The following is a 16261-nucleotide window of genomic DNA, read 5'->3' as shown; positions in this document are numbered from 1 at the left end:
AACAAAGAAGCACAGGGTCTGACGAGCAGCAACACACTGGCTGAAGGAAAAACAATTCTTTTTAATTTATAATTACAGAATTTGTTCAAATAATATTGTCTATCATCGTAGAAAACAGTCATTGCAAAAATATAGAGAGTAAAAATAAACAAAAAGAAGAAAAATTAAATTCCAATTATTTAGAATCCTACAACCAGAAACTAGAGTAAATAATATGTTTGGCTATATAGGTATCCACGTATTTAAGAATATGTAAACATCGGATCTAGACCTCTTCTTATGCAAATATAAATATGTAGGTGTTGTGCATGCTTTTTAAAAATGGCACTATTCTCTGTAAGTTGTGATGTAACCCAGTGGTCCCCAACCTTTTTGGCACCAGAGACCGGTTTCGTGGAAGACAATTTTTCCAACCGGGTGGTGAGGAGCGGACGGTCCAGGCGGCAATGCGAGCGATGGGCAGCGGAAGATGAAGCTTCGCTCGCTCGCCCGCCGCTCACCTCCTGCTGTGCGGCCCGCTTCCTAATAGGCCGCGGACCGGTACCGGTCCTCAGCCCAGGGGTTGGGGACCCCTGCTGTAACCTGTTCCTTTCACTTACTATTCATATATATTGTGTACGCCTTCCAAGGTAGTTAAATTCCTAGACAGACAGCTTCCTGTTTTTTTATCCTTCAAAGTTATTTATTATTTTGCTTTCATATAATTATATTATACATTCCTTCCTTAATTCTTTTTTTAATTTTGATCTTTATAGCAATGCAACAAGTATTAAAATTAATTTTGTAATGCATCTGTAACCAGATAGGTACAAAGGTTTTTCTGCTCCAACAATTTTTCCAAACCAGGTACTATAATACACCTACTGAAAATATTTGTGGGTTTTTTTATTTTTAAAAACTTTTTATTGAAATATAGTTTATTCACAATGTTGTGTTAGTTTTAGGTATACAGCAAAGTGATTCAGCTATATATATATATATATATTCTTTTTTTTACATTCTCTCCCATTATAGGTTATTACAAGATATTGAGTATAGTTCCCTGTGCTACACAGTAGGTCCTTCTTTGTTGTCTGTTTTATATAGAGTAGTGTGTATATTTTAATCCAAACTCCTAATTTATCCCTCCCTGCAGACATCACCCTTTTTTAACGCCACATGGTATTTCATAAAGAATACTTTATTCGGCAATCCCCTATTGTTGGATATACAGCTTGTTTCCAATCTGAGCAAACAAGCCTGAGCAGTGACCCCCTCGAGCTCCCCGTTATGGTGCCCAGCCACCCACATCAGTCCTGTTACTTACAGCAAACTCCTCGGGGGTCACTTTCAGGACATCGAAGACAACGGCATCGTAGCTCTTGCTGGCATAGTCGCAGCCCTGGCCCTCCAGAGAGTCTGAGCTGCTGCTGCCCTGCAGAGGACAGGGAGAGATGGGGCCGCCTGAGCAGTCTGGCTGACTCCACAATCACTGACTCCCAAACCTCAGAACTGAGGATGCAAGAGGGGCAGAACCGTACAATGATAAAAGCTTCTGTTGTTTAGTGCTTTCCCCTATTCCAGGCACTGTGTTAAGCACTTCATATGCATAATCTAATTTAACTCTCTAACAACTCTCTGAGTACACACTATTATTATTCCCATCCTACAGATAAGGAAGTAGAGGCAGTGCTACTTCCCTAATGTATCTCACCTAGGAAACTGAAGAGCCGGAACGTGAGCCCAGTTGTATATCTCTCTTACCCCTCAATCATACATGCCCTCGCTCACTACACCCCAACTGCTTCCAGCTGCCTCTGTGGCGGGGGGGGGGGGGGGCGGTGAAAAGATACAGCCCACCCTTCACATCTTAGGAGGCCTGAGGAGATCACCTGTTTTGTTATGTTTTTCAAACATTACCTGGTTTCACCTTTTTTTTTTTTCTACTTAAATTCATTGCAGGAAATTATTATACAAAATGTTAAACTGACTCTCAAGGCTTATTTCATGTAGGGGCCACTTGGAATCCAAAGCCTGTTAGCTGATGAGGTGAGAGGTAACCGGCCAGTTTTGGAGACGGCGTGAAAGTTATATTTAGTAGAGCCCCTTGTTAAGAAGAACACCGGGAGTCCTGCACGTAAAGGAAAGGTCTCCTGTAAAAGAGCAAGTTAAACTCCCCAGATGTGGCCAGTTACATGAAACCCAACACTGTAGGCATCCCAGAATGCTGAACATACCTTCTCTTCAATTTTACTTAATTCCATCAAATTCTACTTTGGGGAACCAATAGAGCTTACCACCCCAAAACTGTGCCCTGTTCATAAACGGTTTTATTCGTCTCAACCTGTGAAGAGGGATTTTGTGGTTTCCATTAACCTCAACATCTTGGACCGGGATTTAGAGAATATGCTTTTATTAATTCCCCTTTATTTCACTCTTTCCAAAATGGCTATATCTGGAAAAACTTTGCAATCTTACTGGAAACTAGAGTGTTTTTAGGCCAGGGAGGGAAACCAATAGTCAACAACTGAAAACGTGAGGTTAAAAGGAGGAGCAGAAACTTAAACCTGTAGATTTCAATAGGCCTCTGTCATTTAAAGGCTACCAAAAACTCTAAGATGATCTTAAGAAGCTCTGAGCTCTGAAGTCAGACAGGCCTGCTTAGAATGCCAGCTCCACCCAAGCTGCTGTCTGACCTCTTCACTTCGCAGAGCCTCAGCTACCATCTGTAAAATGGCACCATTAGAACCTGCTCCCCAGGGCTGTGGCACAGGTCATACAAAATGAAGCTTACAAAGCAACTGGCAGGATCCCCTCCCTGGGCGATGCTGATTCAAGGGGCCTGGGTGGGCTCAGGCATGGTTATTTTGAAAGTTCCACGGGCGATGGGACATTCTCCTCTGAGGAGAATCTGTGTTAAACTTTTGAAAAGTAATAAAGATTAATCCTGAATACTTCTGGAACTGGCCATCGATTCTACCCCTCGGTCTTACAGACCCTGAGCAATGGCTACCAATAAATCATTCTGCACTTCCATGTTCCCCTTCCACGGAGCAGCCTGAAGCAGGTGACAGGGCTGACCTTCTTCCGGGGAGTGTAATGTCATCGTGGTCAGGACCAGTGGCTCCAGAGTCACAGAGGCCTGGCTGTGAATCCCCACCCACCGCTGACCAGCTGTGAAGCCAGTTCATTTGAAGCCAGTTCATTCACTGCTCCCTGCCTCAGTTTCCTCACCTATAAACTGGGGGTGAAACAACAGCACATGCCTGATGGGGTTATTGTGAGGATTAAGTGAGATCATGCCTGTGGAATGTACAAAAGAAGTGCCCGGTATACAGTTAAGCACTAAATCATGGGTGTCTATCTGTATAAACGTGTCACTCAGTCACCAAAATGTATTGAGCACTTCAATTAGACATGCATTCATTTGTTCGTTCATTCAACAAATATTTATTGAGCTCTCACCACGTTCTGGATACACATATACATGTATATTTGTATATATACACATATATGTAGATATATATAGTATATATGTGTGTTTGCACACATATGTGTATGTATACATATATACACAGACGGAGGCTAAAAAAGAAGTTTTACTCTAGACGGAGTGTAAACTGTAAATGGAAAGAGAAGTCTGATTCCTCCAGTTACCAGACAGAGTCCATTCCTGGAATTTCAGGTTTTATAACTTTCCTGTAACACCCCATTGCACCTGCCCCAAACATACACACTCATACAAGCGGTCTTATTTAATCAAAAGTTGCCCCAAATACATTCAGTGGTAGCGGTGGAGGTGGTGGTGGTGATGACGACACAGTAACTTCATTTAAATGTATACTGGCGCCATCTGGGAATTTTAACGGGTACCCACAAGTCTGCTTTCAGAACCAGAGATCAAGCTAAGGAATTTTTTTAAAGGGTTATAAGAAATGGATTGGTTCCTATGAATTCTAGCTGATTGCACAGGATCATTTCAAAAGCCCAGCTCGACCATGAGGGCCTTCTGAGTTCAGAACACGGAGCACCCCCTTGTCCGTTTATCACAGGAGCCCAGCGTTATGCATCTGACATGGTGGTCTCCCCAGGCCTCAGATGACACCCCCTCCCCCGCCTGCCTCTGTTCTATTACAGAACTTGGAAAGCAAACTCCCAAACCCCCAGGGCAGGGGCCCGAGCCCAGGCCACTCTCGACCACCAGCCCTTACAGCCATTTCCTCCTGAGCAAGGTAAATAGGAACACGGGGCCAGCTGGAAGCACTTCTGTCTGACTTCATTCCAGAATGTGTGACCTATTTATAATCAGCCACGGCTTTGCTTGGGAAAGGTCTGATCCCTTCTTGCCACCAAAATGGAATGTGGCACTTGCTACGACTGGACTAGGCAGGTATTTGTTTTTCTTTGAAGAGAACGACTTCAGAAAACACACTGATCCTCAGGACTGACTGCCTCCCAAATCTCATGCCTGGCATGGCTGGTGGGGAGGGCTAAGAATGGTGGCATTCATGGAGGCCTGCAGCCCCCGGGCCAAGACTCAGGGGGCCTGGGTCAGCTGCAAGGAGCCCCGGCCCACCACCCCACCCACGGCCCCGGCCCCGGTCCCGCGGCCCCAGTACCTGTGGAGTGGCAGAGGTGACCAGCACGCTAGCCATCAGACCATTCCTCTTGTACATAGTCTCCAGGCCACAGGGAGCTTCAGGGCAGCCTCTGTCGGTGACATAACCTGTCTGGAGAAGTCCTGCAAGGCAAAGGGGCTCATAAAAACCAGCCTTCAAACCCAAGCTAATCCCACCCTGGGAGAGAGTTGTGCTGGACTTGAGCTGGTGACCCCAGAGGAGACCTTCAAAGAAAGGTTACACAAGCTGGTGGCCTTCAGGTTAAATATGGCCCACAGATGTAGTCAGCTAGGTTTGTACAGGTTTTAGTATGTTTTAAATTAATCACCAACATTTAAAAATTGGAAGGTTTCACACAGAATTCTGGATTTGTGACTTTTCTGGCAGCACTGGGCCCCATTCCTGCATGACGGCCGTCAGCTGGGCTGGGCAGCGCTGCCCCTTGTACTGGTGCACTTACTGGAGCAAGTGCCTTTCAGACCCCATCTGGCCTGTACAGCCACTTGGGGACCTGCCTGGCTCCTGCAGACACTAGAGTTTGTGACCTTTGTTTTAAAAAGAAGGCAGGTGAAGAAGACAAACTGAATCTACCGTGTTTCGCTGTGCACCAGACCATTCCATCAATAATAATAATATGGATACTAGCTAAGACTCAGAGAGTTCTCGCCACGTGCCATGCACCTTACTTACAGTAACTCCTCTAACGCTCACAACAGTCCTTGGTAGGTCCTGTTATTACCCCCATATTCCAGGTGGGGAATTTGAGGCACAGAGAGGTTAAGTAACTAGTGCTTTGGTGTCTTTGCTCATGCCGTCCCACCAAACCATCATTATTCAGGACGTGGCTCAAATGTCAAATGTCATCTCCCCTGGTTATCGCACCCGGACCACTCAAACAAGAACCAGCACTCTCATACCAATGTGTACATGCCCCTAGTAGGGCATTTATCACATCACTGAACATCAGAGCACTGTAGCCACCACCAGCTTTTTCCCAGGAAAGCGATCAGGATGTAATGGGGGAAGGAAAGGAGAAGGCAAAGCGACCAGCTGGAAGCCAACTGCAATTATCAGGAAAGAGACGAGGGTCCTCTGAGCTAGAGTGGCAACAGTGACACCAAAGAGAAGGACACAGGCTGAGAGACAGTAAGGACAGAAATGCAACAGAAACTGGTGTGGGGGGAGGGAGGACCCGCTGAGGATGCGTGGCTTCTGGCTCGAGGTGCCAGAGGCACAGCAACTGTGGAGAACAGTCTGGCAGTTTCTTAAAAAGTTAAACATCAACTTTACCAAATGACCCCACAACTCTACACCTAGGTAACTATCTTTAAAATAAATGAAAACATATGTCCACACAAAAACATGCACATGAATTTATTCATCTTAGCCAAAAGCTGGGAACTAAGTGCCCACCAACTGGGGAATGGATAGACAATGGGGTATATCCATACAATGGAATATACTACTCAGCAATAAAAAGAAATGGAACACTGATACAAAGTATAACATGAATAAACCTCAGAAACATCATGCTAAGTGAAAGAGGTCACCCAAAGGATTGTACAATATGAGGCCATTCTTATGAAATGTCCAAAAAGCCAAATTCATAGAGAGGGGGAGCACATCAATGAGAGGCTGGGGTGGAGGCAGGACTGACTGCAAATGAGCACAGAGGATTTTTCTGGGGTGATGGAAATGTGCTAAAACTGGATGTGGTGATGGTTACACAGTCCCAGAAATCCACAAAGCCATAGGACCGTACACTTGGAATGAGTGCATTTTACAGTAGGTAAATTAACCGCAGCAAATGCAGCAGCCGCCAGCTGTCTCATGATGGTGACCTGAACTTACACATTTAACTCCCCCCTTCCACATCCCTTTGAAATAATCAAAGAAATATTAAAATACTAAAAACAAATTGTATTAGCACACGATGACAGACAATGGTTATTAATAAGCAAAAACACTTTCATGATTTCCAGGGGCAGAAGAGATGGGCCTCACCAGTCCTTCCCATCAGGAAACTTACACAAGCCTCTTAGATAGCCTCATCCACCAGAGGACAGACAACAGAAGCAAGAAGAACTACAATCCTGCAGCCTGTGGAACAAAAACCACATTCACAGAAAGATAGACAAGATGAAAAGGCAGAGGACTATGTACCAGATGAAGGAACAAGATAAAACCCCAGAAAAAACAACTAAATGAAGTGGAGATAGGCAACCTTCCAGAAAAAGAATTCAGAACAATGATAGTGAAGATGATCCAGAACCTCGGAAAAAGAATGGAGGCAAAGATCGAGAAGATGCAAGAAATGTTTAACAAAGACCTAGAAGAATTAAAGAACAAACAAACAGAGAGGAACGATACAATAACTGAAGTGAAAACTACACTAGAAGGAATCAATAGCAGAAGAATGGAGGCAGAAGAACGGATAAGTGACCTGGAAGACAGAATGGTGGAATTCACTGCTGTGGAACAGAATAAAGAAAAAAGAATGAAAAGAAATGAAGACAGCCTAAGAGACCTCTGGGACAACATTAAACACAACAGCATTGACATTACAGGGGTCCCAGAAGGAGAAAAGAGAGAGAAAAGACCCGAGAAAATATTTGAAGAGGTTATAGTTGAAAACTTCCCTACCACGGGAAAGGAAATAGCCACCCAAGTCCAGGAAGCGCAGCAAGTCCCATACAGGATAAACCCAAGGAGAAACACGCTGAGACACATAGTAATCAAATTGGCAAAAATTAAAGACAAAGAAAAATTATTGAAAGCAGTAAGGGAAAAACGACAAATAACATACAAGGGAACTCCCATAAGGTTAACAGCTGATTTCTCAGCAGAAACTCTACAAGCCAGAAGGGAGTGGCATGATATACTTAAAGTGATGAAAGGGAAGAACCTACAACCAAGATTACTCTACCCAACAAGGATCTCATTCAGATTCGACGGAGAAATCAAAAGCTTTACAGACAAGCAACAGCTCAGAGAATTCAGCACCACCAAACCAGCTCTACAACAAATGCTAAAGGAACTTCTCTAAGTGGGAAACACAAGAGAAGAAAAGGACCTACAAAAACAAACCCAAAACAATTAAGAAAATGGTCATAGGAACGTACATATCGATAATTACCTTAAACGTGAATGGATTAAATGCTCCAACCAAAACACACAGGCTTGCTGAATGGATACAAAAGCAAGACCCATATATATGCTGTCTACAAGAGACCCACTTCAGACCTAGGGACACATACAGACTGAAAGTGAAGGGATGGAAAAGATATTCCATGCAAATGGAAATCAAAAGAAAGCTGGAGTAGCAATACTCATATCAGATAAAGTAGACTTTAAAATAAAGAATATTATAAGAGACAAGGAAGCACACTACATAATGATCAAGGGATCAATCCAAGAAGAAGATATAACAATTATAAATATATATGCACCCAACATAGGAGCACCTCAATACATAAGGCAACTGCTAACAGCTATAAAAGAGGAAATCGACAGTAACACAATAATAGTGGGGGACTTTAACACCTCGCTTACACCAATGGACAGATCACCCAAAATGAAAATACATAAGGAAACATAAGATTTAAATGACACAATAGACCAGATAGATTTAATTGGTATTTATAGGACATTCCATCCAAAAACAGCAGATTACACTTTCTCCTCAGGTGCGCACAGAACATTCTCCAGGATAGATCACATCTTGGGTCACAAATCAAGCCTCAGTAAATTTAAGAAAATTGAAATCATATCAAGCATCTTTTCTGACCACAACACTATGAGATTAGAAATGAATTACAGGAGAAAAAAATGTAAAAAACACAAACACATGGAGGCTAAACAATACATTACTAAATAACCAAGAGATCACTGAAGAAATCAAAGAGGAAATCAAAAAATACCTAGAGACAAATGACAATGAAAACACAACGATCCAAAACCTATGGGATGCAGCAAAAGCAGTTCTAAGAGGGAAGTTTATAGCTATACAAGCCTACCTCAAGAAACAAGAAAAATCTCAAATAAACAATCTAACATTACACCTAAAGGAACTAGAGAAAGAAGAACAAACAAAACCCAAAGTTAGCAGAAGGAAAGAAATCATAAAGATCAGAGCAGAAATAAATGAAATAGAAACAAAGAAAACAATAGCAAAGATCAATAAAACTAAAAGCTGGTTCTTTGAGAAGATAAACAAAATTGATAAACCATTAGCCAGACTCATCAAGAAAAAGAGGGAGAGGACTCAAATCAATAAAATTAGAAATGAAAAGGGAGAAGTTGCAACAGACACCACAGAAATACAAAGCATCCTAAGAGACTACTACAAGCAACTCTATGCCAATAAAATGGACAACCTGGAAGAAATGGACAAATTCTTAGAAGGTATAACCTTCCAAGACTGAACCAGGAAGAAATAGAAAATATGAACAGACCAATCACAAGTAATGAAATTGTAACTGTGATTAAAAATCTTCCAACAAACAAAAGCCCAGGACCAGATGGCTTCACAGGTGAATTCTATCAAATATTTAGAGAAGAGCTAACACCCATCCTTCTCAAACTCTTCCAAAAAATTGCAGAGGAAGGAACACTCCCAAACTCATTCTATGAGGCCACCATCACCCTGACACCAAAACCAGACACAGATACTACAAAAAAAGAAAGTTACAGACCAATATCACTGAGGAATATAGATGCAAAGATCCTCAGCAAAATACTAGCAAACAGAATCCAACAACACATTAAAAGAAAAAAAAAAAGAGAGATGGGCCTGAGGCGAGAGGAACCAGCCTCTGAAATAGAAGCAACACCTCCTAGGAATCAAGTGGATGGGACCCTCCAACAGAAACCTCCAAGTAAGCCCAGAGACTTCCAAGTAGGGAATCTAGAAACGGAAGAGTCCAAAGGCAGCTGAGGGAATCAGGATGCCAGGGCTGTCTCAGACCAGACAAACCAGCTCCCATGGACTGGGGTTGGGGCCGACTCAGCCAGGCTGTGCTGATGGATGGAAGCTGCTCATCCATCTGAACAAAGTGACTCAATCCTAGCCTGACGGAGTCACCATGGGGAGACAGAGTGGCACACAGCCAGCCAACCCTCTTAGGGTGGACCCAACTTGCTCCAGTTCCAGGCTGAGGTGGGCTTTGCTGCTTTCAGGGAGCGCCCAGCACTCTGCAGGACTCCCCAAGGGGAGCCCAGACGTGGAGCCCAGTCTGCTTGGCCGGGCTCAAACCAGAGGCCGTGGCTCTCCCCATCGGCCTGGTAACCAGTCACGCAGCCCTTCAGCCTAGGGGCCATGAGTCTCAGACCCTTTTCCATGACCGTCATTTGCTCACTCCCTACTTCCCGTCTGCAGGACGTCGCCAACTTGGCCCATCTCTCCAGCGACCTCTGGTGGTGCACTCGGGGCCCCCACCCCACGCGCACACGGCGTGAACAGGGAGTGCTGATGCTGAGCGAGGCGCTGGGCTAAGCACAACATTTTTAGCTCACTTGATCTTCACAACAACCCTGTGAGGCAGAGGCTATTCTCATTCCTGGGAAACTGAGGCCCAGAGAGGTGATGTAACTTACTGCTAGTTAAGTGGCAGAACTGGGGAGTCCAAACCCTGGTCAGTGGACACCAGGGCCTGGGCCTCCTCTGAGGGCCCAGGTGAGGACTGAACGAGAAAATGCATAAAGTGCTAGGGTCAGGTCAAACACCAAGCAAGCACTCTGTTAAGGCTATTAATTGCTATTAGTGTTCATTCTAATCCTGCAGTTTCATTCATTTATACTTATTCTTTTTTCCTAAAACAAACAATTAACTTAAAACATTAAAGAAAGGACAGCATGGTGCTTTGTGAAACCACAGGCCTCCCCTACTGGGAAGGAGATTTCCAGCTGCGGGCTCCTGGCCCCCAGAGGAGCACAGGCTGAGTCCAGGGGTCCGAGCATAGGGCTCCTCCCCCGTGAGGCCTGACCTGCCCCCCACTCCCCCGCACCCGGCCCACTCTGGCCCAGCCCACCTAGAGACAAAGTGACAGCCCACCCATGCTACCCATCGTGCTTCCTACTGGCGGCCTGAGCTGGAAAGACAGACAGACCACTTGTTTCCAATGTGACTCCTGCATATCTCGTCACTGACAAAACAGCCTAATTTATGGGCAGTGACTCTCAGACAAGAGATATTTCACATGCTAAGAAATAAGAGGACCAAGCAGAATGGAACATCCTTTCCAGGGCCCAGAGGAACCCTCACCCATCCACCTGCCATCCCTGAGGCCCGGGCGAGCCCCAACTCCTCGCCAGGGACCAGACTCCCATCAAGGGGGTCAGCCCAGCCCAGGCCCCTCCCTGAGAACCCCTCCCCCACCCCACGGGAAGGCCCCTGAATATGTGGACCATGCCTCCCAGGCCGGACTGATTGGACCAGAATGCCCACCTGCATCTCCAGGAACTCAGGACCCTATGGTGCCAGTCTCTGCTAGTCAGCGGAACTGAGCACTATGCCCTCAGGAGGGGAGGGTGGCCAGATCCTGCCCAGTGCAAGGAGAGTCCCTCTGAGTGGGGAGGCAGCAGATGTGCAGAGAGAAGCTGAAGGGGGAGCCTGTGTCTGAAAGAAAAGGTTCCAACCCCCGGGGCTCTGTAATAAATGCCTCTTTTTCAGTGTCGATCGTTGGAGTAGATCTCCAAAAGACCTTGACCAAGGCTATTTCCTAAATACCAAGTTCATGCCAAGCCACCATAACCTGACCCTAAAAACACAGGGGGTTCATCCTCACAGGGGAAGACGTGCACCATCCTTTCACCTGTCCATCCAAGCATTCATCGAGCTCCTACTTTGTGCGGACTTTGTTCTAGCCAGGAGTTCCTACCATTTTTGTACCTTGGACCCTTTTGGCCATCTGGTGAAGCCCATGGGCCCCTTCTCACAGAAATGTTTTTTTGGGTTTTTTTGGAGGGTTGTTTTTGGTTTTTTTTTTTTGGTTTTTGCGGTACGCGGGCCTCTCACCGTTGTGGCCTCTCCCGTTGCGGAGCATAGGCTCCGGACGCGCAGGCTCAACAGCCATGGCTCACGGGCCCAGCCGCTCCGCGGCATGTGGGATCTTCGCAGACCAGGGCATGAACCCGTGTCCCCTGCATTGGCAGGTGGACTCTCAACCACTGTGCCACCAGGGAAGCCCATCACAGAAATGTTTTTAAATGAATAAAATAAAATTATACGGGAAACCAATTACACAGGACTACTCAGGAAGCCAACTGTATTAAAATTCAGTTATAAAATTATTTTCAAAGTAATTTATAATATACCGCCTGCCGATGCAGGGGACACGGGTTCGTGCCCTGGTCTGCGAAGATTCCACATGCCGCGGAGCGGCTGGGCCCGTGAGCCATGGCCGCTGAGCCTGCGCGTCCAGAGCCTGTGCTCTGCAACGGGAGAGGCCACGACGGTGAGAGGCCCGCGTACCACAAAGTAATTTATAATATAGTAATATATGTATTTCTTCAGGTAAGGGAATATATATATATATAATTGCATTAAATAGCAAGATCTATTGGTGGGTCTAATAACTACCATAATTTCAAAGTAGTCAAGAACATAAATTTTCTGAGATGCATGCCCACAATTATTATGTGATATGGAGGTAGCTGTGACTTTTATTGGTGACAAAGTTCCAGGTACTGTAAATATTACTATAATTTATTGTCCACATTAGCAACTGAGGAAGATGCCAAATTTCAGTTAGAAGTTAGTGAAAATAAAGATGTCATTTTTTTCCCATCCAAATGCAGGGAAGGCTGGTCAAGGACCCTGTTCCAGGCACAGGGGACACAAAGCAAACAGACCCTGCCCCCAGAGAACTCACATTCCAGCGCAGGAGTCAGAAACCACATGTGAACTCAGATCATGAGGGTCTCCAGGAAATAAAATAGGGTGGAAGACAGTATTTGCCAGGGTGGTCAAGGAAGGACTTTGAAGATGCAGTATTGAGCTAAAGCCCTAGGAAGGAGTCAACCATAAAAACCAGTCGGAGTGTCCTTTACAGAGGCCACAGCGAGTGCAAAGGGTCTGAGATGGCCAGGAGCTCAGCAGGTGTGTGATGGAGAGAGACGGCCACAGCTGGAGCCCAGTCAGTGGGAGGCAGTGGACAGACGGGCTGGGGCCAGAGCATAAAGGGTCTTGCAGGCCATGGTGGGGAGTTTGGGTTTTACCTGGAATGCCTGGGAATGGGTTCTGAGCAGGGGAGTGACATGATCTGATCTCACTGTTTCTGAAGATCACAGTGGCTATTGTGCAGAGAACTCCATGGGAGGCCAAAGATGGGAGCAGCAAAGCCAGCTGGGTGTAAGAGATGCTGACAGCTCGGACTGCTGGCCATGGGGAAAAGAGATGGATTTGGGAGGGGTTCTGGAGGTGAAACAGACAAGACTTGCTGATGGACTGCATGTGACAGGAGAGGAAAAGAGAGGAACTGAGGATAAATGACTCCTACCTTTAGGGCCATTACGAATGGGTAACTGCTCAGCAGTTCATTCATTCATTGGCTCAACACCCATCCACTGAGACCTGGAGGACCAGTTCTGAGGACCAGAGTCAAAGATGACACAGCCCTGCCCTCCAGGGTCCAGCAGTGTAGCAGAGGGGAGAAAATCCCATAGGTAGATACTCACAGGACACGTGGTGTAACAGATCACAGGTTCACCTTGGGCGTCAAAGAAGACATCACTAAGAGCCGTGGATCTGGTCTTAAAAGGGCAAGTGTGAGTGTTTCTAGGCAAGCGGTGGGTGGGCCACAGGCACTCTGAGCATGAGCAGAAGCCCAGAGGTGTGAAAGCACACCCCAGATGCCCGTGTGCCAGGAGCACAGGGAATAGGTTCCCCTCCTCACCTGACCCCAGTCCCTGCCCATCCTAGACTAACAGGGGTGCTAATAAGCCAGGCAGGGCTCCCCACGGAGCCAGCTTTAACAGATGGCCCCGACACTACAGCCACAGGAACAGCATCTTGCCTCCTGGTCACTCCCTCAATCCTTCAGTAAACTTGGTGACCCTTTTCCCAAGACCTGCTCTGTGCAGAGGACTCAGGCCAGCCCTCAAGGAGCTCACACACAGTCTGATTACTGCTGTCATCACAACAATCTATTAGACACTTACTCTTTTTAAGGCTCTGGCTAAGGATTTATATGCATCAAAAAAAAAAACTTCCCTGGGGGCTCAGTGGTTAAGAGTGCGCCTGCCAATGCACGGGACACAGGTTTGACCCCAGGTCTGGCAAGATCCCTGGAGCAACTAAGCCCGTGTGCCACAACTACTGAGCCTGAGCTCTAGAGCCCACGAGCCACAACTACTGAGCCCGCATGCCACAACTACTGAAGCCCACGCGCCTAGAGCCCATGCTCCACAACAAGAGAAGCCACCGCAATGAGAATCCCGCGCACCGCAACAAAGAGTAGCCCCCATTCGCCACAACTAGAGAAAGCCCGCGTGCAACAACGAAGACCCAATGCAGCCGAAAATTAATAAATTTATTTTTTAAAATTATTTTAAAAAACCATTTTACAGATGAGAAAGCTGAGGCTCAGAGAGAGAAACTACACTGTAACTCGGGGATCCGTTTTTCACACACCTGCCTGCCCGTACCCCCTGCTGGAGAGGGAGGCAGTCCGGCACCAAGGGAAGGGTACCAGCTTGTTAAGTTCGGCCAAAAACCCTGTCTTCCCACCCTCCCTCACCTCTTACACACACACACACGCACACACTCTCATACTAATGCCTCCTGCAGGAGGAAAAGATTCTCATGACGTAACTTTGCAAGAACGTGGAGTTGTATCAGAACCACAGCACCACCCCGTGTCTCTGGTTTCTGTGTGACAGACTCCAGTCTCGTGTGTGGGCTCCTGAAAAGGGGAAGGAAAGTCCCATATGTGATGTTGGTTTCCTTCCAGACTTTGAGAATTCTCCTTCAATGTTGCAGGTTCAGGAAACCAAGGAAATAGCAGGAGACAGTCTGGTGCAGACCACTGTGGGGAAGGCAGAAAAACCACTTTTTCCTAAGCTTGTGGAGGTTGTTTCAAAGAAAATACACACATCCAGGAATGTTCAAGTACAAGAGAGTGATGTCTTCCAAATGTTTCAGACCAGCACAGAGACGGCCCCGAGCCCGTGTCCGAGCCTGTCTCCTCGCGTGGCCATGCTGCTCTCCACAGGCTCGGGCACAGCTGCCCCACCTTCTGCGTCTGAACAGAAGATGAAGAGACAGAACCAAAGAGGGTTTCTACCCACAACCAGCTGTTCACTCCACGTCAGGAACAATAAGTGTATGTGTTCTCTCTCCCTCTCTCTCTGGACGGCCACAGCGTGCCTGTTTTGTATTACCAAAAGGCCTCCCCCAGGGTCACGGTCACCCTGAAGCTGGACCACCTGCCAGGCGCCCAGGAAAGGTCCCCTCGTGCGGGCTGGCAGTGGCGCTCTCACTATACCCCCTCCCGACCCTCTCCAAACTGGCCAAGCCTCCTCCTGGCAAGCAGCAGCGCCTGGCGGCTTTCAAAGCGAGGCCCCGGCCACGTGAGCACATGAGACTTGAGATGCCATCCCTTTGTGCCGTGTTTGCCACGCCCTCCCCCGCCCCTTTCAAGCCACCCACCAGATGCTCGACATCCAACATCTCCCCTCCTCACTGAGGGCCAGATAATGAGCTGAGCGGGCTAGACAGCTGAGGAGGCACCGCTGTGTCCAAATGCCCCCCTGGCTGAGCCCCCCTGGGGGAGAGAAAGCAGCAGTGTTCGGGGAAGAGGGCTGGGTGTGGAGTCTGAGGGTCTGCAGATAGACAAAAATGAGAGAAAACTTGTGAAACTGAGCAAACCTGGAGAAAAGGACAAGGAAGGGCGTCTTCCTGGAGAAGTGAAGCACCTACGTGCATGGAGCTGACGTAGGGCCAGCACAGACAGGCAGCCACCCGCGAATTCACGTGACAGCGCTGACCGGGTGCCCCCCACGCCCCCACACACTGTGCGCTGAGGCCGGGGAGGCAGAAACCAGCAGCCCATCCGTCCTCAGAAAGTCCAGCCTAGCGATGCCTACTCAGGCCTGCTCTTCTCAAGTAGGAGGGCTTCCAGAATCCTTTACATAAGAGTAATACCTTTAAAAAGGTATAAAATAAACAAGGGAAGTCCCCACAATCCCTTGTCCCTGTCCCCAAGGTTACACGTTCACACAGGGTAGGGCAGCATCCGTGCACACAGCCACACACAAATAGATATACAGACAGACACAAGTGTGTGCGTGTATATATGCAGGCACAGCCTGTGGTTCAACACTTCCCACCCCCCAGAGGTTGACAAGCTACAACCACAGGCCTGGCAGGAGCTAAGAATAGGACAGTTACAGCAGAGCAAGTTCTCAGGCAGGAGAAGGAGCTGGGTACCTCTGCGGCTTAGAAAACAGATAAACCAGGATTTGAATTCTCACCCATCACTGACCTTGTGCCCTGGGCAAGTTGCTTGACCTGGCCAAGCCTCACTTTCCTCATCTGTAAAATGGGGAACACTGCAGTAGCGACCTCAAAGATGGCTGAAGGGATTCACAGGATGGTGCACATTAAAAGCGGCCGGCATGGTACATCATTAATGACAGCTATTATTTGTGTTGACACCCGTCAC

The 16261-nt window shown here is 47.0% G+C and overlaps 1 protein-coding gene across 9 annotated transcripts in view; it reads right to left on the bottom strand.

Moving 5' to 3' along the window:
- The window catches only part of RALGPS1 (Ral GEF with PH domain and SH3 binding motif 1), a 289275-nt gene that overhangs the window by 241591 nt on the left and 31423 nt on the right, over positions 1-16261 (bottom strand). For all 9 annotated transcript variants that reach the window (XM_089913761.1, XM_089913763.1, XM_089913759.1 and 6 more), the window contains 2 exons: positions 4599-4720; positions 1307-1414 (listed from right to left, as the gene is read on the bottom strand). In XM_089913761.1, coding sequence (XP_089769887.1) covers positions 1307-1414; positions 4599-4655 — 165 coding nt within the window. In that variant the 5' untranslated portion in view covers positions 4656-4720. The remainder of the gene's footprint in view (positions 1-1306; positions 1415-4598; positions 4721-16261) is intronic.

The sequence above is a fragment of the Delphinapterus leucas genome, chromosome 6 (assembly GCF_059928025.1).
Source record: "Delphinapterus leucas isolate spDelLeu-1000000601 "Yukka" chromosome 6, BTC_Dleu_Yukka2, whole genome shotgun sequence".
NCBI classification, from domain to species: Eukaryota; Metazoa; Chordata; class Mammalia; order Artiodactyla; family Monodontidae; genus Delphinapterus; species Delphinapterus leucas.
Note: the sequence above shows the minus strand (reverse complement) of the source record. Positions and strands in the feature narration are given on the sequence as shown.